The 25,777-nt window shown below is 65.2% G+C and overlaps 2 protein-coding genes across 2 annotated transcripts; both read right to left on the minus strand.

Moving 5' to 3' along the window:
* Positions 1–2,786: 2,786 nt before the first annotated feature.
* Positions 2,787–12,722, minus strand: NTRK1 (neurotrophic receptor tyrosine kinase 1). Its single transcript, XM_055791832.1, has 17 exons — positions 12,459–12,722; positions 10,091–10,165; positions 9,871–9,942; positions 9,336–9,404; positions 8,886–9,040; positions 8,631–8,779; positions 8,378–8,502; positions 7,954–8,285; positions 7,705–7,722; positions 7,390–7,448; positions 7,048–7,150; positions 6,494–6,640; positions 6,266–6,396; positions 5,990–6,162; positions 4,131–4,371; positions 3,552–3,710; positions 2,787–3,449 (listed from the first exon to the last, which is right to left on the minus strand). Exons 1-17 carry the CDS (start codon positions 12,656–12,658, stop codon positions 3,264–3,266), a joined length of 2,394 nt encoding a protein of 797 aa, XP_055647807.1. The 5' UTR covers positions 12,659–12,722; the 3' UTR covers positions 2,787–3,263.
* A 2,439-nt stretch (positions 12,723–15,161) lies between these two features.
* Positions 15,162–24,148, minus strand: INSRR (insulin receptor related receptor). The gene is given in 29 exon segments (XM_055791748.1): positions 15,162–15,427; positions 15,585–15,719; positions 15,797–15,926; positions 16,023–16,182; positions 16,296–16,406; positions 16,486–16,715; positions 17,168–17,217; positions 17,375–17,486; positions 18,205–18,367; positions 18,697–18,833; positions 18,980–19,168; positions 19,337–19,395; positions 19,511–19,700; positions 19,824–19,991; positions 20,071–20,209; positions 20,211–20,325; positions 20,460–20,509; positions 20,511–20,549; positions 20,551–20,588; positions 20,659–20,686; positions 20,689–20,875; positions 20,958–21,102; positions 21,255–21,397; positions 21,492–21,607; positions 21,609–21,805; positions 23,278–23,351; positions 23,353–23,438; positions 23,441–23,692; positions 23,694–24,148. Coding segments are annotated over 29 exon segments (4,152 nt in total). The 5' UTR covers positions 24,138–24,148; the 3' UTR covers position 15,162.
* Positions 24,149–25,777: the final 1,629 nt, after the last annotated feature.

A 25,777-nucleotide genomic window follows, 5' to 3' on the forward strand; every position in this document is an offset into this window, starting at 1 on the left:
GGGATCCCTGGCCTTGCGTCGCCCCTATACCCTGGGATCCTCAACCATCCATCACCCCTAGATCCCAGGATCCTGGCCATATATCACCCCTAGATCCCAGGATCCTGGCCGTATATCACCCCTAAATCCTGGGATCCTGGCCCTATATCACCCCTAGATCCCAGGATCCTGGCCTTATATCCCACCTATACCCTGGGATCCCTGGCCACGTGTGTCCCCCCATCCCAGGACCCCTGGTCGGGCAGCTCAGCACCACGTGTGCCCCCCCACCCCCTGCCCAGCGAGCACACGTACATTAGCTGGCCCTAACTGATGTCAAGGCGCCGTTAATTGCCTCTCCTCGTTACACTAATAGCTCTAATCACTCATAACGATTTTCACGTCCCAGGGTGGCTCAGCTGCCCCCCCACCCCGCCCACCCCGGGGCTCCATTAGGATCAAGCCCACCCACAGCTGGGGGTCTGCTGTGGCCACCCCCAAACGCCGCTTCCCGGAGCAGGGATGGGCAGCGTGGCTGGGGGGGGGGGGGGGCGCTGCTACAGGCGCTGAGGGGTCTTGGGCTGGGGACCTGGTGTAGGATGTGACCCCCCCACCCCGATGCTCTTTAAAGGGTCCCCAGGGTGTCGGGGAAATATTGCTCGGGGACACTTGAGGGGCACTTTAGCTGCGCCTCAGCGCCGAGATGCCTTTGTAGCCCCCCCCTGCCAAGACCCCCAGTAGTGCCAGAGGGGATGGGGACCCCCAAATGCACTTAGGAGCAGCCAGGTGTTGGGGGGGCTGCGCCCAGCACTCAGTCCCTCCCACGACCCGTAGTGCTGGGATGCACCTACATCCCCAGCCCCACTGTCCCCCCAAACCATCCATCCCTGGAAGGGGGGGAACCCCAAAACACACAGCTGGTCCCCTTAGGGGGTTCTGGGGGGCACAGGACCCCCCCAGGGAGCAGATCTAGCCCCACTGGGGTCCAAACTGGCAGCATCAGGGATGCTGGGGTGGGACCCCCCCGTGTGGGATGCGGCCATGGACCACCAGTGGCTCTTGGCAGGTGCGTTAGTTGCAAGATGCAGGATCGGGCCCAAGACCCCCCAGCCCTCATTAACCCTCGTTAGCGGGGCCAGGCCGCGGTGCCACTGGGGTGGGCAGCATTGCCGGGAGTGGAGCCGTTAATTACCTCATTGCCAGAGTCCATTACCGTTCCCCCCGGAGCGGGTGAAATGGAGAAACTGCGGCAGGATGGTACGGAGGGGGGGGATAAAAATCAATCAGAGCTGAACCCTTCAGGGAAAAGGGCTTGGGGGGGGCTTAACCCTTCCCTGACCACCCTGAGGGGGAAACTGAGGCACTGCCACCCCCATGGGGGAAACTGAGGCACAGCTGCGGGGAAGCCCACCCTGCTTGGGGAGGGGGCGGGGGGTGTCATCATGGTGCACGGTCCCTTTTGGGGGCGTTGTCTGCGGCAATCTGTGGTGCAGGGCTGGAAAAGCTCAAGGTTGTAATCTTGTTCCTTCCTCAAATTAAATAAGAGGGAAAAAGGCCATAAATCAGCACGGGCAGCGATTAGAGGGACCCCAAGGAGGCAGCTGGGGGGCACTGCCAGCTGCGCTGGAGCAGGGCCAGATCCTGCCCACACCAGCTCCCCACATCCCACAGCTGGACCCTCGGCAAAGCTTTGGAGCCAGCTGGATGAACCGGAGCCCTGGGCTGGATGCGGGGATGGATTACAGGCTGGGAGCCGTGGGGCGCTGGGACGGCTCCAGTTTCCTCCAGCTCTTGTGGCACATCCAGCCCCGGCCACCCAGCACATGTGCCACATCAGTCCTGAGCCCCTCAGCGCCCACCGTGGACCCCGGCTGCTCTTGCCTTGCGCAGTGCCTCAGTTTCCCCTGTGACCCCGTTTTCCTCCTGCTTATCTCGGGTCGCGGTGGGTAACAAAGGAGCTGCCAGGGCCCTGCCTGCGCTGCCTAATTAGCCAGATGAAATCAATTCAGCTCCATTACGGTCAGCTCCAGGTCTCAACCATTACCAAGGCAGCCAGAGAGCCCAGGGAAGGATGATGGAGTGGATGCTACAGGGCATGCGATAACCCCCTGGCTCTGATCAAGGGCACAGGGAAGGGGGGGGGCTTTGCCCCTTTCATGGGGGCTGGATTTCTACTGCAAAATCCCACCCCCCCCTTCCCGGACTCCTTGGCAAGGGGACGAGGCACCTGGGCCAGGGTGTGGTGGGAGCATCCCTGGAGGGATGCTCGAGGTGGTCCCCATGGCACAGCCAAAACAATCCCTCTGGGTTGGGGGTGGGGACATGGGTTCTGCATCCTGGGCATGCACCATCCCTGCATCCTGAGATCCTGGGCACACATCACCCCTGAATCCTGGGCATGCACCATCCCTGCATCCCGGGCAGGTATCACCCCTGCATCCTGAGATCCTGGGCACACATCACCCCGCATCCTGGGCACACATCACCCCTGCATCCCGGGCATGCACCATCCCTGCATCCCGGGATCCTGAGCACACATCATCCCTGCATCCTTGGCATGCATCATCCCTGCACCCTGGGCACGCGCCATCCCTGCATCCCAGGCACATATCACCCCTGTGTCCCAGCCATGCATCATCCCTCCATCCCTGCACCCTGGGATCCCTGGAGCAACACACCTCCTCCATCTCCTCTTCCCCAGCCAGAGCGCCCCTGCTCCAGAACACCCCTCTTTCTCCCCAGAACCCTCTATCCCGCCCCACGCCCAGCGGACACCCCGGAGCAGGCGCGTCCCAGCGCGGCGGAGGTGGACGGTTTATTATTGACTGGTTTTGCAGCAGAGCGGGTGAGCACAGGGGGTCCCCACCAGCCAGGGACCAGGACAGGGGACAAAGGAGCAGCCAAGCCACAGGGTGCCCCCAACTCCCCCGGGAGCCCTGAGCCCACCTGGCTCCCTCCCTGGCATGGACCCGCTGCTGGGGGGGGCTCTTGGCTCTGCCCCCCCAGAGCCAACCCACATCAGCCAAGCGCCTCCATCCCGGCACGCCAGGGAAATGCCAAGGAGCTGGATGGCAAGGCCGCAACCCTGGGGGGGCACAGCCTCGGGGGGCCCCCAGCCCAGCCCTACAGCCCCCCATGGGGGTGGGTTGACGTTTCCCACTATAAATAAAGTTTCAGCCCTCTCCCCGCAGTGGGGCATCAGTCCGGCGGGGCTCCGTGGGGTGGGCAGCGAGGAGGGCAGGGGTGGGCAGCGGGGAGCGGAGGGTGGATGGGGGGGTCCCCGCTCAGCCCAGGATGTCCAGGTAGATGGGGGGGGTCTTGACGAGGGCCTGCAGGCGGCTGTGGATCTCCTTGATGGGCCGGCGCTGCTGGGGCTCCCGCTGCCAGCAGCTCTGCATGATGGCATACACCTCGGAGGGACACGTGCGAGGACGCTCCAGCTCCCTCCCCTGCGTGATGCACTCGATGGCCTGTGGGAACAGGGGATGGAGATGGCGTAACCACCTCCCCCCAGGTACCCCCCCGCCCCCACCAGGGGTCTGTCGCCATCCTCATCCTCCCTCCTCGCTCACCTCGGTGTTGGAGAGCTGGTACCAAGGTTGCTTCCCATAGGTGAAGATCTCCCAGAGCACCACGCCAAAGCTCCAGATATCGCTCTCGGTGGTGAATTTACGGTAGAGGATGCTCTCGGGGGGCATCCAGCGGATGGGCAGCATGGTCCTGCCCCCCACCTACCCCCAGCGGGGCTGTCAGTGGGGCAGAGACCCCCCGCATTTGCCCCCTCCAGCCCTAGCCCTAGTCATGAAGCACATCTCCTACTAGGTGTAAGGAGGGAATTTGTTGTGGTGAGACCCTGGCATGGGTTGCTTGGAGAGGCGGCGGGGGGGGCTCCATCGCTTTCAAGGTCAAGTTGGAGTGGCTCTGAGCAACCTGGTCTGGTGGACCATGTCCCCACTTATTGCAGGGGGTGGGAGTGGGTGGTCTCTACAGCTCCCTTCCCACCCAAACCATCCTATCAGTCTGATTAATTATGGATGGAGACGGGTTGGGAAGCAGCAGCTAAGAGGGAAAATTGAGCGTGACCCCCCTTGACAGAGCTGGGGGGGGGGGGGGAGGGGAGGAGAGGGGGGGGCAGCCCACCGCCCGCTCACCCGGTAATAGTCGGTGCTGTAGATATCCCGGGACATGCCAAAATCGCCGATCTTCACCACCAGGTCGTGGCCCACCAGGCAGTTGCGGGTGGCCAGGTCCCGGTGGACGAAGTGGAGGGAGGCGAGGTAGACCATGCCTGAGGCGATCTGCGTGGCGATCTGCAGCATGTGGCTCAGCGTCAGCTGCCCGCAGGGCTGCCCCTGCCCCTGGTCCAGGATCTTGGCGTCGGGACCGTGGGACCTGCCGGGGCAGGGGGACATGCCAGAGTTGGGGGGGGGAACACGTGTGTGGCATGTGTGTATGCGCAGGTATACGTATTGCTGGAGTGGGTGTGCAAATGCCAGGAAGGATGTGCATGTGTGCATGCATGCTAGGGAAGCGTGCGCGCACACGGGCAGGCACAGCAGTGAAGGAAGCGCACATGTGTGTGCGTGCACACAGGGGAAGGGTGTGCACAGGTGCCAAGGAAGGGTGTGCACATGTGTGTGCATGCACACAGGGGAAGGGTGTGCACATGTGCCAAGGAAGGGTGTGCACATGTGTGTGCGTGCACCCAGGGGAAGGGTGTGCACAGGTGTGCACACATGCCAAGGAAGGGCGTGCATATGATTGTGCATGCACACAGGGGAAAGGCATGTGCAGCTGTGCACACGTGCAAAGGAAGGGTGTGCATATGCGTGTGCGTGCACAAGAGAAAGGTATGCACTTGTGTGCGTGCATGCCAGGGAAGGGTGCACACACACGTGCACACATACCAGGGAAGGGTGCACACAGGCATGCACACGTAGCAGGGAAGGATGTGCACGTGTGCACACACAAGGGAAAGGGGTGCACGTCTGTGCGTGCACACAGGGGAAGGGTACACACAAACATGCATGCGTGCCAGGGAAGGGCATGCACATGTGTGCATGCACACAGGGAAAGGACATACACATGTGTGCACGCATGTCAGAGAAGGGTGTGCACATGTGCATGCATGCACAGGGGGAAGGCATGTGCATGCAGAGGGAAAAGGTGTGCACTTGTGCGCGCACATGCTAGGGAAGGGTGTGCATATGCATGGGAAGGACATGCACATACATGTGCATCCTTCCCTGGCATGCATGCATGCACACAAGGGAAAAGCATCATGCCAGTATGCACGTGTGTGCAGAGGCGAAGCACATACACATATGTGCCCAGGGCTTGCACGCACGTGTGCATGCACAGGGGCAAAGTGTGCGCTTGTACGCACACGTGCCAGGGAAAGGTGGAGATACACGCGTGCACACCCAGGGAAAAGGCATGCACACGTGTGCACACATGCCGGGGAAGGCCGGGCACGCCTGGCCCATCGTGTGGGGGACGGCTGCGTGGCCGAGGGTGCGAGCCAACGCCGGGGCGGGTGTGAAAGCGCGTGCGAAGCGAGGGGGGCACACGAGGCGTGCCGGGGGGCAGCGTGGCTGCGGCCGCCTCCAGCCGCGCTGCCCTTGATGCCAAACGTGGCTGACAGCCGTGCTGGGGCGGCCGCGGCCGCGAGCTGGGGGGCCTTTGCTCGGCAGAACCATTAATGCCAACTCCCATAACAATAATCATAAAAGCCACGTCTCAGAGCTCCTCGCGCGGCCACTAAAGCGATGCCTCTGGCAGCAGGCCCCCCCCACTACGCCCCCCCCAATACCTGGGGGGGCAATCGAAAAGTCTCCGCTTATTCCAGCTGATGGCCAATCTCTCTCTATTTAAGCCTCTCAGACAGCTAATCTAATCAATATTGCAAGGAGGGCTGCATTAGCAGGGAGCAGGCTGGCTGTGCTGATGGAGAGGCAGATGGGGGGGGGGGGGGGACGGGCAGCCAGGACCACCCCCCCCCCAAGCCCACCTGAGGAAGCGGTTGAGGTCGCCGTGCTTCATGTACTCGAAGACCATGATGAGGGGTTCGCCCTCAGTGCAGACGCCGTAAAACTTGACGATGTGCTGGTGCTGCAGCACAGTCAGCAGCTCGGCTTCACGTTGGAAATCGAAGCGGGTGCTTTCCGTCACCTCCTTCAGCGCCTGCCGGCACACGGCGTCAACCCCAGCATCCCCCCCTCACCCCAAACCATGGACACTCTCCCCCCCCCCCCCCAACTCCGGCATCATCCCCCCTCTTCCTCACCTTCACAGCCACCAACGTCTTCTCCTGCTCCGGGAGGAGGTTGTAGCACTCGGCCAAGAAAACCTTCCCGAAGGCACCTTCGCCCAGCTCCCACTTCAGCACGATGTCCCGCCGCTGCACATGGTGCACGCCTGGGGGGACCCCCACCCATCAGTGCCTCCCCCTCCCCAAGGGGGGGAGAAATGCGTAGGAGGATGCTCGGGTACCGTGGAACCCCCCAAGCCTTACAGGCGTCGCAGAAATACTGGGGGTTCTCGATGAAGTTGCTCTTCAGCCCCTCCAGCTTGCTCTCGGCTGAGGGGAGGGGGCTGCTGCCCAGGTTCATGAAGTGCAGGGACATGGCCAGGTCGTCCTCTTGGGCCAGCACCGCTGAGCCTTGTGGGGACAAGGACAAGGCCATCGGGGGGGTCCCGCGGCCCCCCCAGCTGGTGCAGCCAGTGCCAGGCTCTGCCGAGCATCCCCCCGCCCCGGCTGGCCCCCGGGGGCCAGGCAGCCCGATCAAACCCATTTAGAGGCTGAATCCATTCCAGGAGTGAATTAGCAGCTGCTGCCCGTGCCGGGGGGGGGGGGGGGGGACCAGCACCCCTCCGCGGTCCCCAGCCACGGTCCCCAGCCATGGTCCCCAGCCATGGCCCCCTCCCCACAGATGCTTCCCAAGCCGGGTACCCAGCACAGCTCCGGCCACCCCAGGGATGCAGGAATCGGGGTGTCCCCGTGCCACGGCTTGAATCCCCCGTGGCACTGGGGGAGTTGGGGGGTGGGGGGGCGGGAGGAGGACTCACGGTTAATGCCGAACTTGGACCGGCGCCCGCACTTGTTGAGCACGATGAGCATGATGGAGAGGAAGAGGCAGGCGAACACGGCCAGTGCCACAGCCACCGAGACCTGGTGACAGCAGGGACAGGGCCCAGGTCAGGTCCCACCAGCTCCCCTCTCCCAGCCTTTGGCAGGGCGAGATGGCCACAGGCCCCAGGAGGGGAAACTGAGGCACAGGGGCTCTGTCCTTCATCCCCACCGCATGTCCCCTTCCCGCTCAGCTCTGGTTTGCCTGTCCCCTAAGGATTTGTCCCACCCTCTTACGGGTGTCCTGGTCCCCCCATCCCAAACTCGGAGCATCCCCTCACCCCGAACGTGTGCTCATCCGTCGTCTCCACGGGCCCCTCCAGCGAGCTGTTCCTGGTGCCTGGGGCAGGGAGGAGGGCACAGGGTGAGTGTGGGGCAGGGGGTCCCCATCCCCTGGGGTGGTCCCAGCAAGGCATGGGAGGCCCAGGATGGTGACACCCACCCACCCCCCCCACGACTCTGCAGCCTCAGCACAGGGTGCGGGTACCCCAGGATCAGCTCTGGCATGGGGGGATGCATGGTTTGGGAGGGGCGGGGGCTGGGGCAGGGGGTTGTGCCAGGGACCCCCGTGGGGAGCAGCGTGCCCGATCACTCACCCAGCGGAGACAGAGACACTGCCGCAGCCCAAAGGGAGAGAGAAAGGAGAAACGCTCGTTATTCCCCAGGTGAGAGTGCCCTGTCTTTCCCACCCCGGGGGAAACTGAGGCACAGCGGGGCAGCTCGGAGCCAGCGGGCAGAGCCAGATACAACCCATTTTGCACCCCAACGTCAAGAAAGATGCAGAGGAGGCTGAGCTGGGGGGGGGGGGAGAGCTCCCCGGCAGCCCCCCCCTGCCCAGCACCTACCAGGGATGGGCTCCTCGGGGCTGAAGCTGAAGGGATTTTCCATGAAACGCCCCTGGATGCTGCGGGCGGCGAAGCCCAGGGGGTTGCGGACCAGGAGGGTGTAGTTGCCGTTGTTGACGTGGGTGGGCCGGTTGAGGTGGAGGCAGCCGTGGAGGACGGTGGAGTTGTGCTCGTACTCCACGATGCGGGTGTGGATGTAGGGCCCCTCGCTCAGCGCCGTCCCGTTGAAGAGCCACTGGATGCTGGGGACTGGGTTGCCGTCCACCGAGAAGGGGATGCACCAGAAGTGCTGGGGGATGGCTTCGTGGAGGAGCAGGATCACGGGGGGGGACTGGGGGAGGCAGAGCTGGGTGGGTCCCCAGGCCAAAAGCCAGACCCTCCGCCCCCCAGCATCCTCCTCCAGCCCCCCCCGGGCTGCTCACAGGTGATGTTCAGCATCACGCTGTCCTCCGCCGGCCCTGCCGCGTTCTCCGCTCGGCACGTCAGGTCCTTGTGGTTGAAGCTGGAGGAGACATTGCTGATCTCCAGGACGATCTCCCAGTCCGAGACCTGCAGGCAGCGCCAGGATGGGGTGAACAACCTGCCCCCCCCCACGCCGTGCCAGCTCCTGCATCCCCCCATGCCCACCCCACCAGCGAGGGGATGCTGCAGCAGGGATGAAGGTCCCTGGATCTTGCCTTGGTGATGACGGGCAGCTCGTGTCCCACCTCGGGGACCACCCATGCCCCGGTGGCCGGTGGCTCGGCAGTGATGCGACAGGTGAGGTTGACGCTGTCCCCTTGGCGTAGCATCACCTCGGGGGGTTCAATGCGGACGCTCGGGGGCTCTGCCGAGGAGAAGGGGGTGACTGGGGGCCACGTGTCCCCAGCCAAGCGGCTTGGGAGGGGGGACAAACCCAGCACCCAAAGCCAGCAGGGTCCCCTGCCACGTACCGCAGGCGTGGAGGGGCTGGCTGCCCAGTGGGACCAGTACGCTGCCCTCCCAGCAGCCCAGCAACTGGTTCCCCAGCTCGGCGCGGCTCCCGTTCTGCCAGAGCTGGAGCCAGCGGAGGCTGCAGGAGCAGTTGAAGGGATTTCCCACCAGGATGCTGAGAGGAAGCAGGGAAGAGGACAAGGGCTCAAAGGGGCTGCGGGTCACACACCCGCCTATACATCCCCCCCCGGGGTCAGCAGGGGCTGGATGGGGGGACCCCGCCTGCACGGATCCTGCACTGCCGATGTGCTCCAGCCCGGGCACGGTGCCACGCATGCCACTCCTGTCCCTGTCCCCACGCCCGTGGTTGTCACTGCGGCCCCAGCCCCAGCCCTGCCTCCCTGTCACCCCAGGGGTGCATCCCCGGCGGGGGATGCTCTGCACCCACCTTCCCCCGCTGCAGTACTCACAGTTCTTGCAGGGGCAGATGCTGGAAGGTCTTCCAGGAAAGGCTGTGCAGCGCGTTGAAGGAGAGATTCCTGCTGGGACAGACCCAGTCAGCTGCCCCTTCCCACCACAGACCCCCATCCCACATCCCCCCCCCTTGCAGAGGGTCTGGCCGGGGCATGGAGCAGCACCAAGGCCACCGTGACCAAGCAAACTCACCTCTGCCAGGGTGGCCCCAGCCTTTAGGCACCTCCGTGCAAGGGGGGAGCCCCACGCACCCCATCACTGGGTCCCTGCCTGCTCCCCGGGGTCCCCTCCCGCAGCAGGGCATCACGGAGCTCCCCGGGGGGGCTGGCAGCTGCCCCCACTCCTGCCCTCAATCGATGGTTCCCGCTCAGGCACAGAGCCCCACGCGGCCCCCCCAGCCCGGCTGATGCGCCCATGGGACATCATCGATCCTGCCTGGGCGCAGGGACCAGCCACCCTGCGCCAGGGCTGAGCGCCTGCGGGGATGGGGGTCCGAGCCCCAAACGGGGTGGGGGAGGGGGGGCTACTCACACGTGACTCAGCCTGGGGGTGTCCAGGAAGGCGTCAGTAGAGATGTGCTGCAGCCCTGACCTGGAGATGGTGCTGGAGGAGGGAAGGGCTGAGCACCCACACTGGGGACCCTGAATGCCCATACTGGGAGCATCTCCCACTAGTGGGATCAAGCTCTGGGGGGATCCCCCATCCCCCCCTCCCATTTCCCTGGGTGGGGACCCCACCCCAGGGTACTCACAGGTTCCTGAGGTCCCGCAGCATCCTGGTGTCAGCCCGGGTCAAGGTCGTCAGCATCTGCTGGTTCTCAATGATGCTGGAAAGCAAATGAGGAGGGGTCGGGGGAGCAGCCTCAGGACGCCCCCATGCCAGGGGCTGCTGGCAAAGTGTGGGGCAAGGGGAGTGGGGGGGGCATGGCTCTCCCCCTCCCCAAGCTGTGCCTGTGCTACCCTGCACCAGCCCAGGGTTGGGGGCAGGGACTGGGACTGGGCTGAGCTGCCCTGCTGTGCCTCAGTTTCCCCAGGGATGAGCTGGGAAGGGGTGGGGCAGGGATGGCGGCACCAATCCTGCTGGTGCTGAGCCTCCAGCCAGCACACACCATGTGGGGCCAAGGCTGAGCCACCGCTCAGAGCCCGTGGTCTCACCCAGACAGCGAGTTTGCCAGGTCTCAGCCCCACTCCCCCATGGGTCCCCCCCCTTTCCTCGCACCCCACGGTGTCCTGCGATGGGGGGGGGGGGGGCACCGATTGTCCCCCTCTCCCCTTTTCCCAAGGCGAAGGGAAGCCCCTTTGCAGGCGGGTGCAGGGTTTTCCCACCTGCCCCACCCCAGGGGCTTAATTGGGGGGTTAATTGGGGATTCAGACCCACACCAAAGGGGGTTTGGTCCCACTGACCCCCGGGGGAGGGTCTCTACGGCCACCCCCATGGACAAGGCTGTGGGGATGGGAGGGACAAGGGAGCCTGGGGGTCTCTCGGGGACCACCATCCCCACCACCACCCACCCCACCCAGCGAACAAAGAGCCGGCAGCACCCCGCAGTGCAGTGTCCCCCAGCTCGGGGGGAGGGGGGGGCAGGGAAACTGAGGCACAGAGACCCCCGCTACAGCCAGCCCCCAGCAATGCGGCACGGCCAGGGCTGCGGCAGGGGGAAGACCCAGGAGCATGGGCACCTTGGTATCACCCAGCACCCTGTACCCCCCTGCACCCAGCACCCTCCCTGCTCCAGCCCTCCCCTCCCCACCACCCATCCTGGAGCAGGGGGATGAGTGAGAGCAGAGAGCCCCCAGACCAGCAAATTCAGGCACCCCCCCACCCCCAACACCGCAACACACAGGCCCCAGGGCAGGATGACAGCCACCAGGGTGAGGACCTCTCCCTGCACCCTGGCCCTGCCCATCACGGCATGGGTGCTCCCTGACTGGGGACCCCACTGCACCCTCAGCCCATCGCTCCCGCTGGCATCGCTGAGGAGGGGGCGAAGAGCTGCTCCCAGCCCCTCACTTGCTCCCAGGGGGGATGCAGCCGGGCTCCCCCCGTCCTTGCAGCCCTTGACACCCCACACCAAGCAGCCCCGCTCCCCACAGCCATCCCAGCCCCATGGCAGACCCAGCCCCGTAGCGCTCCCTGCTCCATCACTGCCCCAGCCCAGCCCCATTGCCCCATCCCAAGCTCCATCATCCCCAGCTCCATCGCACCGTCCCCAGCCCCATCAACCCCATGGCACCAGCCCCAACCCCATCGCCCCCTCCCCAGCCCCATCACCCCATTGCACCAGCCCCATCGCCCCCTCCCCAGCACCATCCCCAGCCCCATCGCCCCTGTCGCCAAGCTCCATCACCTCCAGCCCATGGCTCCATCATGCCCAGCCCCATCACCTTCAGCTCTGCCACCACTGGCTCCTCTGCCCACTCCCCAAGCTCCATCATCCCCAGCCCCATCGCTCTGTCCCCCAGCTCCATCACCACATCCCTCAGCCCCATCGTCACCTGCCTCATCACCCCCAGCCCCACCACCCTGTACCCCAGCCCCTCTCCCTGGTTCCCAAGCTCCATCACCCCCTGCTCCATCACCTGGTCCCCCAGCCCCACCACCCTGGTCCTCTAGCTCCATCACCCCCTGCTCCATCACCCGGTCCCCCAGCCTACCTCTCTGGTCCCCCAGCCCCATCGCCCTGCCCCCCAGCCCCACTTCCCAGTCCCCCAGCCCCACCGCCCTGGTCCCTGAGCTCCATCACCCCCTGCCCTGTCCCCCAGCCGCACCACCTTGGTCCCCAAGCTCCATCACCTGGTCCCCCAGCCCCACCACCCTGGTCCCCGAGTTCTATCACCCCCTGCCCTGTCCCCCAGCCACACCGCCCTGGTCCCCAAATTCCATCACCTGGTCCCCCTGCCCCATTCCCTGGTCCCCAAGCTCCATCAACCCATCCCCCAGCCCCACCGCCCGGTCCCCTAGCTCCGTCACCCCCTGCTCCATTACCCAGTCCCCCAGCCCCCTTCCCTGGTCTCCCAGCCCCATCGCCCTGGTCCCCAAGCTCCATCACCTGGTCCCCTAGCTCCCCTCCCTGGTCCCCGAGCTCCATCACCCCTGCCGTGTCCCCCAGCCCCACTCACAGGTCGGTGAAGCCGCCGGCTCCCAGCAGCCGGGCCAGACTGCCCACGGTGCCGGGCTCCCGGCAGTGCAGGGTACGGGGCTGGGGGCAGTGGCAGGGCGGGGGGCAGGGCCCGGCAGCCCCCGGGACGGGCAGGGGCAGCAGCGGCAGCAGCGGCAGCAGCAGTGCGGCCAGGCAGAGCCGGGCGGGCAGCGGCGGCATCGCGGCACCGGGACGGGCACGGGGCTGGACCCGCCGCCGCCGCCGCCGCTGTCCCTCGCACTTGCCCGGCAGCCCGAGCACGGCGCCGGGCCGGGCTTAAAAGCATCGCAGGGACCGGCCCCCGGGAGGGGCCGTCGGCTCCCCCCGCCCCCGCACCGCCCCGACCCCGGAGACCCCCCCCGGCCGCGGGCGGGGATGGAGGGGCCGGGGAAGCCCCCCCGCCCGTGACTCACCGGCGCTCGGAACCCGAGAAGCCCCGCCCGGGCCGGGGGCAAAAGCGGGGGGTGACAGCAGCCCGGCCCGGAGCCCCCCGCCCCGCGGGGAGGGTGTCCCGGCACCCACGGGCACCGAGCGGGGAGCCTGCCTGTATCCTGCCTGCACCCTGCCTGTATCCTGCCTGCGCCCTGCCTGGGAACCTGCACCCTGCCTGCACCCTGCCTGTATCCTGCCTGCACCCAGCCTGCACCTGCCTGTGCCCTGCCTGTATCCTGCCTGCACCCTGCCTGTACCCTGCCTGCACTCCGCCTGCACCTGCCTGTGCCCTGCCTGGGAACCTGCACCCTGCCTGTATCCTGCCTGGGAACCTGCACCCTGCCTGTATCCTGCCTGCACCCTGCCTGTATCCTGCCTGTGCCCTGCCTGTATCCTGCCTGCACCCTGCCCACAACCTGCCTGCACCCTGCCTGTATCCTGCCTGCACCCCACCTGCACCTGCCTGTGCCCTGCCGGGAACGTGCACCCTGCCTGCACCCTGCCCATACCCTGCCTGCATCCTGCCTGCACCCTGCCCACAACCTGCCTGCACCCTGCCTGTATCCTGCCTGTGCCCTGCCTGGGAACCGGCACCCTGCCTGTATCCTGCCTGCACCCCGCCTGCGCCTGCCTGTGCCCTGCCAGGAACCTGCACCCTGCCTGCACCCTGCCTTGGAACCTGCACCCTGCCTGCACCCTGCCTAGACCCCTGCACCCTGCCTGTATCCTGCCTGCGCACCCACACCCTGCCTGCACCCTGCCTGCGTGCTGCCTGTGCCCTGTCGGGAACCTGCACCCTGCCTGCACCCTGCCTGCATGCTAGCACCCTACACCTGCACCCCCCAGCCCCACAAAGCAGCATCCCAGCACCCCCAGCCATGCTGGGCACACGTGTGCGCACACACGCATGTACAGACACACACATGTCACCCCCCTGCCCAGGACCTGCCTCGGCCCAGAGCTGGCTACCGGATGTCACACCAGCACCCCTGGGCTCATGGGGCCACCAGGAGCCCCCCAACCTGTCACACCCCCCCCCCCCGGGCCGGACCCCCACAACCTGGAAGCGTGACGGAGCTGCCCTGGCTCAGGCTCTTCCCCCAGTGCCCCGTTATATTGGGGTGCAGAGAGGCTGGACACAGGGGGGACATTTGGTGGCCTGGTGGCCCTGGCCCCAGCTGTCCTCCCCCGGCAGGACCCTCCTCCTCCTCCCCAGGGAGGCAGGGCACGGATGGTGTGCACCCACCCCCCCTGCTGTGGGTCCCCATCCCCACCCTGCTGCTGCCCGTCCCCAAACCCGTCCCAAAGCACCGCGGGGGGAAGGGGCTCACCCACGCGCCGAGTTCTGCACGTTCTCAGCCCGCATCCCACCCGTATTCCTCAGCTCCAGGCCCATCTCCCGCATCCATGGGGCTACAGTTGCCCGCCCCCTGTGGTGACACCCCCCCCATGAGACCCCACAGGCCACCCCTAGCAGCAGCCCCCACCCCGGCAGAGGTCATCACCCACCCACCCTGTCATCCCAAATTCTGCTGCTTTGACGTTTTTCCCCAGAAACGCCCCCGGTTCAGGATGTGCAGGAAGCGGATGGGGTTGGTGGGGGCGGGGGGGGGCGGGGGGGGGGGGGCAGTGGAAAGCCCCATGTGCCACTGCACCCCATGACCCCCAAACCAGGCACTGCCATGGGCAAGCTTCGTCCCCCCTTTTATTTGTGCTTATCCCACAGCCACAGATTAGACAGTGAAGCCGCTTCCACAAACCAGCATGGCCCTGACACTGGTCCCAGTGCTGAGGACTGGGGGGGAGGGGCAGCCTCAGGCATCTCCTGCTGCAAGGCTGCCCCGTGCCTCAGTTTCCCCACCTGTAAAAGTTGGGGGGGTCACACTACTGACCTGTTTGCCAGGCGGCCAGGGAGCGACAGCAGCTGGTGGGGGGACTCTGAATGCCAAACCCCACTCCCCACCCCCAGACTCCCATTTCACCCCCCCTCCAAAAAAAAAAATAAAAGGAAAGACCAGGGTGGTCTCCTCCCTCCCCCCAACTTGGGGCACCCCAAATTTATTCCCAGGGGAAACGCACCCCATGAAGCATCCTCCCTTTGCCTGCCACCCCTTTCCCAAGACACCCGCTCCTCGGCCAGGCCCTTGGAAGTAATAAATAACGTGGGGGGGGGGGGGGGGGGGGGGGGCAGCTGGAGGAGGGCGAGGGGGTGCAGAGTCCGGCGTGGATCCCAGGACACCCCAGGGTCAGGATCAGGCCGTCCCATTGGGGAGCCGGCCAGGGCTGCTGTCCGTGTGGGTGGGCAGGGGAGAGGCGGGGGGCTCGTCCTCCCCGGGGGTCTGATCCGTCTCGGATTCAGAGGGTTCGCCCGAGCCGCGCCGGCGGTTCTCGGAGCTGTAGAAGAAGGAGAGGGTGCGGAAGGCGGGCGCCATGTGGTCCTTGATGCTCTCCAGGAGCTGGACGAAGGAGGGACGCAGGCGCGGGTTCTGCTGCCAGCACAGGCACATCAGCTCGTGGCTGTGGGAAAGAAGGTGCCCGCTGGGTTTGGGGGGGGTCCTGGTACCCCACGGCCACCCCAACCGCTGCAGAGACCAGAGTGACAGGCTCAGCATCCAGTTTAGTCCCCCAGCAGGGTGGGGGGCTGAGGCGGGGCGGGTCTCCCCTTCCCACTCACAGTTTGTCGGGGCAGTTTTCCGGCCGCTCCAGGACGCCGTTGTCCATGACGAAGCGCAGGACCTGCTCGTTGGACATGCCCTGGTAGGGCTGCTCGGCCAGCGTGGCGATCTCCCACAGCACCACCCCGAAGGACCTGCCAGCACGCCGCCGCTCAGCCGGGGGGTAGCAGCCCCCCCAATCCCCCCAGGCTCCCCACACCCCACCACCTACCAGACGTCGGACTGGGTGTTGAAGATGCCATCTTTGAGGGCTTCAGGGGACATCCAGCGGACGGGGAGCAGCCCCTTGCCCCCTTTCCGATAATAATCTGTCTCGTAGATATCGCGGGTCATGCCGAAATCTGGTGGCGGAGGAAGAGGAGGAGGAGGAGGAAGGTGTGAGCAGCAGGAGAGGCAGGGCTGGCAGCAAGCCCACCCGCCGCTGCCCACCCACCCACCTCCAATCTTGACAGTGAAGTCCTCGGACACCATGCAGTTGCGGGCCGCCAGGTCCCGATGGACGAACTTGTTGGCGTTGAGGTACGCCATGCCGTCGGCGATCTCCCCCGCCATCTGGATCATGTCCCTGAGCGACGGCAGTGGCAGCCCGGGGTTGTTCTGCACCGTGCACAGAGAATTGGGGCTGGGGGGGACACACATCGGGAACCCCCAGGCATGGGGGGGTTGCCCCTTCAGCAGTGGAGCACTGCAGCGCCCGGCCAGCCCCTCACCTCGGCGTCAGGTCGGAGCGAGCGCAGGTAGCTCTTCAGGTCCCCACGCGTCATCAGCTCCATGATGACCAAGGCTGGCTGGCCCTGGGACACGACGCCGAGCAGACGGACCTGGGGGGACAGAGAGGGGTGGCATGTCACTGGCCAGGCCACCCCATGTCCCCTCCCTCCCCCTCGGCCGCCCACCTACCACGTGGTGGCACTTGAAGGCTTTCATGACAGAGGCCTCGTTGAGAAACTCAATGCGCTCTCGCATGGTGGCCAACTCGTTGACCGTCTTCAGGGCCACCTTGGTCTCCTCACCCTCAGCAGTCAGCCCCAGCGCCAGCCCCTCGTACACCATCCCGAAGGAGCCCTGCCCCAGCTCCCGGATCACCGTGATCTTCTCCCGTGACACCTCCCACTCATCAGGCATGTACACTGCAGGGCGAGGGGGAACCACCCCATCACTGGCACCACCCCCATCACTGTTGCCATTCCCATCCCATCTCCATCCCCATCCCATCTCCATCCCACCTCCATCCCCATCCCACCTCCATCCCCATCCCATCTCCATCCCATTTCCATCCCCAACTCCATCTCCATCCCCATCACCATCCTCATCCCATCTCCACCCCCATCTCCATCCCATCCCATCACCATCTCCATCCCCTCACCATCTCCATCCCATTTCCATCCCCATCTCCATCCCCATCTCCATCTCCATCCCCATCTCCATCTCCATCCCATCCCATCACCATCTCCATCCCATCACCATCCCCACGCCCAATGCCACCCTGTCCCCATTCCCATTCTCATTCCCACCAGCACAGCCTCAGCAAGGGAAGGGGGCAGCAGACCCCACGGGGACACCCCTGCCCGTCCCTACGTACTGTCTGAGGCACTGAAGTACTCGGGGTTGACGGAGGCGTAGAGCGTCCCGCTGGGGTACCCATCGTTGCTCCTGCCAGGGGTGGGAGTCACTCAGAGGATGGGGGGGGGCGAGGGCACGTTGCCACCTCCCCACAACCCTTCCCCAGCCCTGGCTCGGCTGGATCTGGCCCCAGCCCAGCCCTGGGGGGGCAGGGGGGGCAGGTAGCTACCTCTTCTTGTTGTAGAAGAAGACGAAGACGGCAAGGCAGGAGATGAGCACCATGAGGACCACCGGCGTGACGGTAAGCAGGACGTAGAAGCTGCCAGACTCCTCCTCAGCTGCCGAAAGCAGGCAGCCGTGGGCCGGGACCCAGGAACTCATCCCACCCCACACATCACAAGGACATTTGTCCCACCACCACCACCACTGGGCCAGAATGGGGGAGCCCCCAGCTTCCCAGACCAGCAGCACCCACTGATCTCTGGGTGTCAACATCCCAGAGCATCCCCCAGTCTCCCAGATCTCCCAATCTGACAGCATCCTCTGACCCTCCAGTGTCCTGGTCCAGCAGTATCCTGCAATCCCCCAGTTCCTCAGTTCAGGAGCATACCCCATCTTCAGCATCCCAGTCCACCAGCACCCACTGATCCCCAGCATCCCAGAGTCCAGGAGCATCCCCTGACCCCAAATGTCCCATCCCCTGATCCCCAGCATCCCATCTCCTGATCCCCAGCATCCCAGTCCACCAGCACTCCCTGATCCCCAGCATCCCAGAGTCCAGGGGCATCCCCTGATCTCCATCATTGTGGTCCAGAAACATCCCTTGATCCCCAGCATCGAGCGTCCATGAGCATCCCCTGATCCCCAGTGTCCCATCCCCTGATGCCCATCATTCCAGTCTGGCAGCACCCCCCTGACCCCCAGCATCCCCCAATTCTCCAGTGCCCTGGTCCAGCAGCACCCCCTGACCCCCAGCCCCCTGGTCCCACAGCCCCCCTCCCTGCCTGCCCCACAGGTGGGGACCCCGCTGGCATCCCCCCTTCCCCCAGTGGGTACCTGGCCCCAGGATGTAAAACTTGACGAGCCCCGTCCACGAGCCGTTGCCAGCCAGTGAGGTGGCCCGGACCTTGGCTGAGTAATTTCCTGGCTGGAGCAGAGCCAGGTGGACCCCCCCGTACTTGGAGTAACGGTGACGGGAGACACAGACCACGGTGGTGACCTCCTGAAGGGGATAATGTGGGGAGGGGGTGGTGGAGAAGGGGGTTTCATTCCTCCCCCAGCCATGCACAAGGCTCAGGGGAGGGAGATGATGGGATGCGATGGGATGGGATGGGATGGGATGGGATGGGATGGGATGGGATGGGATGGGATGGGATGGGATGGGATGGGATGGGATGGGATGGGATGAGGTGGGATGGGGTGGGATGGGGTGGGATGGGGTGGGATGGGGTGGGGTGGGGTGGGGTGGGGTGGGGTGGGGTGGGATGGGGTGGGATGGGGTGGGATGGGGTGGGATGGGCAAAGGGAGCTGTGGGGAGGGGTCCTCACTTCGCTCTCACGGCTGTACTTGATCTCATACTTGAGGATGAGCCCATTGGGGTTCTTGGGCTCTTCCCAACGCAGCAGGACACTGTTCTTGCCAGCCGGCTCCCACGTGACGTTGCCAGGAATGTTATCAGCTTGCACTGGAGAGGGACACAGAGGGGGTCAGCTCCCGTGGGCATCCCCCAAACCCCACTGCCAACCCCTCCATCTCAAAGGCAGCAGGACCCCAGAGCATCCCACCATCGCCGAGGCAGCATTTGGGAGTGGGGAAGCTGCCGGGACGTACGCTCAGGCATGGTCCTGGCAAAGACGAAGGTGGCAGCGCTGCAGCCCACGGTGTGCGCGGCGTGGTTGCAGGCATGGATGTCGATGCGGTACTCGGTGAAGTGCCGCAGCCGCGACAGCACCGCTCGGTCACGCACCACCTTGTCCTCGAAGATCTGGAAGTCGGGTTTGGGCTCGCCCCCGGCGCGGCTTGGGGCTGGCGGCTCTGCCGAGGAGGCGTTGGCCGGGGATGTGATGGCCACCACATCCCTGCGCCGCTTCGGGGTCCTGCAGGAGATGGGGACGGGAGGCGGTGGGGAGCCTGGACACCTAGGTTGTCCCCCAAATTGGAGCAGGGGACAGGAGACCCCCCAGGCTGGTGTGGTCCCCGCTCACCTCTGTGGGTTCTTGTTGATGGATGTCACCTTCCAGGGGGGTCTGAGACAGCAAGAAAATGGTTAAAGAAGCAGCCACCGGGACCCCCCACCAGGGGCAGACCCATGAACCCAGGCTGGGGGACTCCACCAACATGGGACACCCCCCCAGACAGCACCTGGGGATGATGATGGAGTTGTGAAGGAAGTTCTCAAACTTCTTCTGGAAGGACTCAGCTTCCCCCTCCATGCGGAGCTGCCCATCGGCGGGGCGGCAGGGACAGCACCGCTCCTCCGTGTCCTGCTCCACCTCGGGACTGTCCCCATCTCCAAAGCGGGTGTCCGCACTGCTGGTGGGCAACTTCAGCCCTGCGGGCAGAGACGGGCAGGGATGGCAGCGCTCCCGGCACAGTGGGAGCATCCTCATCCCACCGGTGTCCTCAGCCGCTGCATCCCACCTGCCCCTGCCTGCCCTGCCCTGCCTGCCCTCACCTTTGTGGCAGTAGTCATTGACGTAGAGCTCCATGTCCTCGGCCAGCTGCTGCCACAGCACCAGGTAGTAGGTGATGTTGCCGTTGCGTTGTGTGGGCGGCTTCCAGCGCACCACGATGTGGGAGGAGGAGTTGGACATGGAGATGACATCCCGGGGAACCGTCGGGGGCTGGGCGGACACAGGGGTGTCAGTCTATCTGTGGGGGGGCCACCATGGGTCTCCCCAGCCCCCTCCCCAGCCCCTTACCCGCTGGCATGGTGCGGATGTAGACCACCTCGCTCTGTGCCCCGTAGTTACGTCTCCTTCCTCGGCAGTGGTGAGGGTGATGGCAACGGACGAAGATGGCGTATTGGGTCCAGGGGCGGAGGTTGAGCAGCGTCACCCCCCGGCTCCTGCTCGCTGCTGAGCGGCAGCTCCACGTCCAGCACATTCCAGCTCTGCGCCCCACAGGCATCCTGCCCCACGTACTCTGACACATTCTGGAAGGGGTCTGCCCCACATCTGGCATCAGGGAGGGTCCTGGGACCCCCCCACAACCCCACCCTGGGGGGTCCAGCAGCTCACCAGGGCACACCGTGGGTTGGGTTTCCCAAGCCCTCCGTGTCGGGGACATGTGGGGGACAGGGACCACTTACGACTCCTTGTAGTAGACGATGAAGCTGAGGAGATCACGGTACTCGGGGGGGCCGGTACCGCTCCCACTTCAGGAAGATGCGATCGGACTCGGGTGACGTTGGAGATGAAGCGCAGGGTCTGGGTCTTGCCTGCGGAGAGGAGACAGGGTTCGGGCAGGGGGTCACGGCGTTGCTGGGGGTCCCCGTCCCCAATACTCACAGGACGCCCGGTCCCCCGTTGGTGCGGGGGGTTGATCTCTGCCTTGTTCTGCCGCCCCTTGGTGCCCGTCACCTCCTCCATGCGGTAGATCTCGGCCAGGCACAGCTTGGGGTTGAAAGCGAAGTACATCTTGCCCACGGGGATGGAGAGGACGTGGTGGCTCCAATCCCAGAGCTGCTGCAGGTTCTGGTTATCCAGGACGTACAGGGTGTAATTCCTAGAGGAGGACATGGATGGAGGCAGCGGGCATGGGCACCCCCAAGCCATGTGTCACCCCCAAACCCACGCCCCAGCCTCACCCGTCCACCATGGAGTCACCGCGGATCAGCTTGAGGTTCTTGAAGAAGGACAAGGAGACAAGGGCAAAGGAGTGCTTGATCTTCAGGAAGCCCGTGATGGTCTCGATAAGCCCCAGGCTGCTCTGCAGCTCCGAGGCCAGGTTATCTGGGGATAACCCACAGGCGTGAGCTTGGGAGGAGGGCATCCCCCCATTCATTCACCCTGCCAGGGAAAAGACCCCCCTCCTTCACCCCGAGCCCCCTGCCGCAGCTCTGCCACCCGCGGCCAGGTTGTGGGGGGCCACATCCAGCACTCACAGCCCCGACGGATGTTCACAATGAGGTTGCCCTCGACGAGGGTGCAGCCCCCCAGCTCCTGCGCTGCCCGCGTCGAGTCAATGGTTTTGGTGCCCACCTTGCACTCCTTGGGGCACAGCCCCTCACACTTGTGGCAGAAGATGCTGCGGGCAGGATGATGGATGGAGACAGGAGGTGAGCCAGGCGCCACACCACCACCGTGTCCATGCCAGGGGGCACTGGGGACACCCCACACACCTGCTTTCATTCCTGATGTAGCCCGAGGGACACTCGGAGAGGCACTGCTGCTGGTGGATGACGAACTTGGACGCATCACGGGGGTTGTCAGAGACCTTGCGGAGGCTGGCACAGGTACTCGGCGGTGACGCAGCGCCAGCCCTCGTACTCATAGGTGCGGGGCGGGCAGGAGGGCAGGCAGTGCCCGTTGAAGTGGAAGTGGCGGCAGGCAACGCAGGCTCGGTTGTCGCGGGGTCGCCCGCAGCCCCCCAAGCACTCGGCATGGCAGCACTCGCCTACCGCCGTGCATGCCGAGCCCACGCCACATGGGCACACTGCGAGGAGAGAGTTGGCACCGTGGGTGAGAAGAAGCCTCTGGGGGCAGATCACCCAGCCCTGGGGCAGCGCGGCGGGGCAGGAGAGCCGGGGTTTGCACAGGGGTGGGAGGGAAGAGGTGGGAAGGGCTGGGGGGGCTGCTGGCACCCTCCAGCTCTGGGGGACAAGGGGAGAAGGGCAGAGGGATGGAGGGAAGGAAGGAGGGAGGGAGGGAGGGAGTGATCCAGAAATGAAGCAATGGAAGGATGCAGGGATGGAGGGAGGGATGCAGGGATACAGGGAGGAGGGGATGCAGAGGTGAAGCAATGGAAGGATGCAGGGATGGAAGGATGGAGTGATGCAGGGATGGAAGGATGGAGGGATGCAGGGATGGAAGGATGGAGGGATGCAGGGAGGGAGGGATGCAGGGATGAAGCAATGGAAGGATGCAGGGATGGAGGGAGGGATGCAAGAAGGGATGCAGGGATGCAAAGGTGGATGGAGCAATGCAGGGATGGGTGAAAGGATGGGTGGAGGGATGGATGCAGGGATGAAGTGATGGAGGGAGGGATGCAAGAATGGATGCAGGGATGCAGGGAGGGATGCAAGAAGGGATGCAGGGATGCAAAGGTGGATGGAGCAATGCAGGGATGGGTGAAAGGATAGGTGGAGGGATGGATGCAGGGATGAAGTGATGGAGGGAGGGATGCAAGAATGGATGCAGGGATGGATGGAAAGATGGGTGGAGGGATGGATGCAGGGATGAAGTGATGGAGGGAGGGATGCAAGAATGGATGCAGGGGTGGATGGAGCGATGCAGGGGTGGATGGAGCAATGCAGGGGTGGATGGAAGGATGGGTGGAAGGATGGACACAGGGTTGAAGTGAGGGAGGGATGCAGGGATGGAAAGAGGGATGCAGGGATGGAGTGAGGGGATGCACAGTGCAGTGAAGGGATGGGGGGATGCAGGGACAGATGGAGGGATGACCAAGTGGCGAGGGGACGGAGGGCCAGGTGCTGAGGGCTGGCTGAAGGCTGCAGGGGCAGACGGTGGGACAGACGGACGGACGGGGTGAGGCTCAGCCCACACCGAGCCACAGGTGCCCAGTGCCGGGGCAGCAGCCGAGGTTGCAGCCCCGATAAGGATCTGTGTTTATAGTACAGATTTCATTACCAGCTCTCCTGTTTACAGCAAACGAGCCCGGGAGGGGCCCGTATTTACCTCGCCGCTGGGGGAAACACGGAGCCGGGAGCTGGCCTCTCCTCCGGAGGATGATACAGCATGGGTCCGGTTACCCCCGCCACGCTACCACCACGCCACGCTCCGGCGCCAGGGGAGCGATGACCACGTGCCAGGGCCTGCCCACCCCCTTGCAGCTCCACCACCCCTCCCCAGCATCCTCCCAGTTTTCCTTACAGCCGCCACGGTGCAAACCGGCACCATCCCGGCCAAGCAGCCGGCATGGCTGCGCCCTGTGCCACCAGCACCCACCTTTCTGGCAGTAGCTGGATGTCCAGCAGCGATAATCCAGCTGCCCATTGACGCTGGTCTGCGCACACGGGCTTCTCCACGTCGAGGATGCCCGGGCAGACGTCGGCGCACTCTTCGGCCAACTTATTGCCGACGATGTAGGTGTTGTCCACCGGCGTCGGGCAGCAGCAGCCCCCCAGTCAATGGTGGAGAGGTGGCAAAGCTCCTGGTTGCGTTCGATGCGGACCGAGCCGCGCAGGATGTGACCCAGGCTGTGCAGCCCCACGTCCCGCAGATGTGGCATCTCAAAGATGACCCAAGGGCATAGCTGAAGAAGAGGTTGGTGCCCACGGATGACGGAGAGGTTGGGGAAGAGATCCCGCAGGCTCTCCAGCCCATAGACGCGGAAGAGGAGCAGGTACTCGGTGATCATTGAGCAGGCGAGGGAAGCTGAGCCCCCGAAAGTCCTCGGCACCCGTGGTGAACATGAGCAGGATCTGCAGGTTGCCCTCGATGATGGAGCAGTTCTCCAGCTTCTGGAGCTGGGAGACGTCGTTGCGGATGTCCATGCTGCCGCAGACTGGGGTGACAAGAGAGGGGACCCAGTGGGTTGCAGGGATGGGGCAGCTGCCCCTCACCGCCCCCCCCCCAGGGATCCCCCGCTGTGGCCAGCGCTGGGGCTGCCGTGATGCTCGGGGGGGTTTAATATCCTGGCTCGGGCTGTCAGACGAGGCTGCAGTCGGTGTGGGCAGCCGGGGAGATGTGAGCAGCTCTGACAGGCAGCCGGCGCGCTCCGGCTCTCTGGGGCACGCTGTGTCCATCAGCGTGGCGAGAGGTGATGCTAACAAGGGCTGGCTGCCCAGGCTGCCGTCTCGCCCCATATCAGCCCCAGGACCATGGCCCAGTCCTGCTGCCCACCCCAGGGGGTGGGGGTTGGGGGTACAAAAGGCTTTCCCCCCTCCCTGAGCCGTGGGGCAGCTCACAGCATCTTAGTCCCCGCAGACGTGTGGTCCAGCAGCTCCCGCGAGGTCATTCCCATTAACTCCCCGGCACGGTGCCCAGGCGGCTAATGGTGCCCAGGTGGCTACCAGGGCTCCGCGGGCACCCCCATGGCACAGCCCCGGCAGTGGGATCGCTATCCCGGGGCTTTTCCACCCCCAACCTGGCAGGGAGCATCAGGGGCAGTTCAGGGCCGAGCATCTCCCGCATCCCAGTGCCGGCAGGACGTGGGAGCCAGGATGTGCCAGCAGCTTCCCGCTGGCAGCATCCCCAGCCTGAAACCTGACCCTGAGTTATGGTGGAAAGAAGCTGTCGAGATCCCAACGAGGGATTTACTGTAAACACCAGGAATAAACACGGCCGGCTTGGCGTGTACCCTAAACACCAGGCACCACCGGCACCGCGGCGCGGCCACCCACTGGTCCCAGTGGGAGTTGGGGTGCATGGGGCACCCCTGGGCTGTTGGCAGCCAGCGGCTCGTGGCCATATGGCTACAAACACGTGCCCGGCGGTGGTTTTCCCCTCTCAGTGTCGTTGACCGCAGGCACCATGGCGCTGCGGTGGCGGCGCACGGGGGGCAGATGTGCCGCTCACCCCCAGCCCCACACTGGGGCTCAGCCCTTCGCTGGGGGCTGGTGCCAGCCTTGTCCCCCCTGGGGAGAACGTGGGGGTCCCCTCCATACTCCCATGGGACAGAGAGGGTGGCGGTGGGTGCAGCACCAGCGCCGGGGGTTATAGCCCCCGCTGCCACCGCCACCCTCCCTGACCTTGGCAAAGTCACCATGCAAGGGGGCAGGGGTCCCCCGTGTGCCTGGGGGGATGGGGAGGGGTCAGGGGTCCCAGGTGGGAGCAGACACAGTGAGGCGCATCCCTCAGGCAGCTCCCAGCACAGCCCCAGCACTGGGATGCTTCACTCCCCCTCCTCCATCACCCCCACCCCCCCCCCCAGCACAGCCCCTCCTCGGGGAAACTGAGGCACAGGGGGAGGGGAAGGCGGGACAGAGCAGCAGACCCTGACCCCAGCCCCCCTGGTGCCCCCCCCCGGTGCCTGCCAGCTGCGGTGGGAGCCCAGGTGTCCCCCTCCCCATGGCCATCAGAGCCACAACACACAGCCACCCCCTCCCCACCATGCTGTCCCCCCCACCCCCAGCCATTTTCCATCCCAGCAGCAGCACTGGGAGCAGCGGTGCCGGCCCCGGCTCCCACCCAGCTACAATTTTCCATCATCCCAGCTCCCGGCAGGGATGAGTGATCGATGCCCCCAGCTCCGGCCGAGCCCCCCACCATGCTCCTCTCTCCCCATCCCAGCAGCTGGGGGGGGTCCCACGCTCTGCCTCTCCTTCCCCGGACAGGGGGTCCACAGCATATGGGGAGGGGGAAACTGAGGCAGGGAGCACCAAAAGAGCTTTGCCTCGGGGTCCAGCTCATGCACAGGCATCACCAAGCAGCCCCCTCCCACGAATTGCCCCCCTCCCATGAAAAGCTGCCCCCCAGCTCTCAACCACCCCCTTCCAGGCACTTA

This window comes from Falco peregrinus, chromosome 19 (assembly GCF_023634155.1).
Source record: "Falco peregrinus isolate bFalPer1 chromosome 19, bFalPer1.pri, whole genome shotgun sequence".
In the NCBI taxonomy this organism is placed as follows: domain Eukaryota; kingdom Metazoa; phylum Chordata; class Aves; order Falconiformes; family Falconidae; genus Falco; species Falco peregrinus.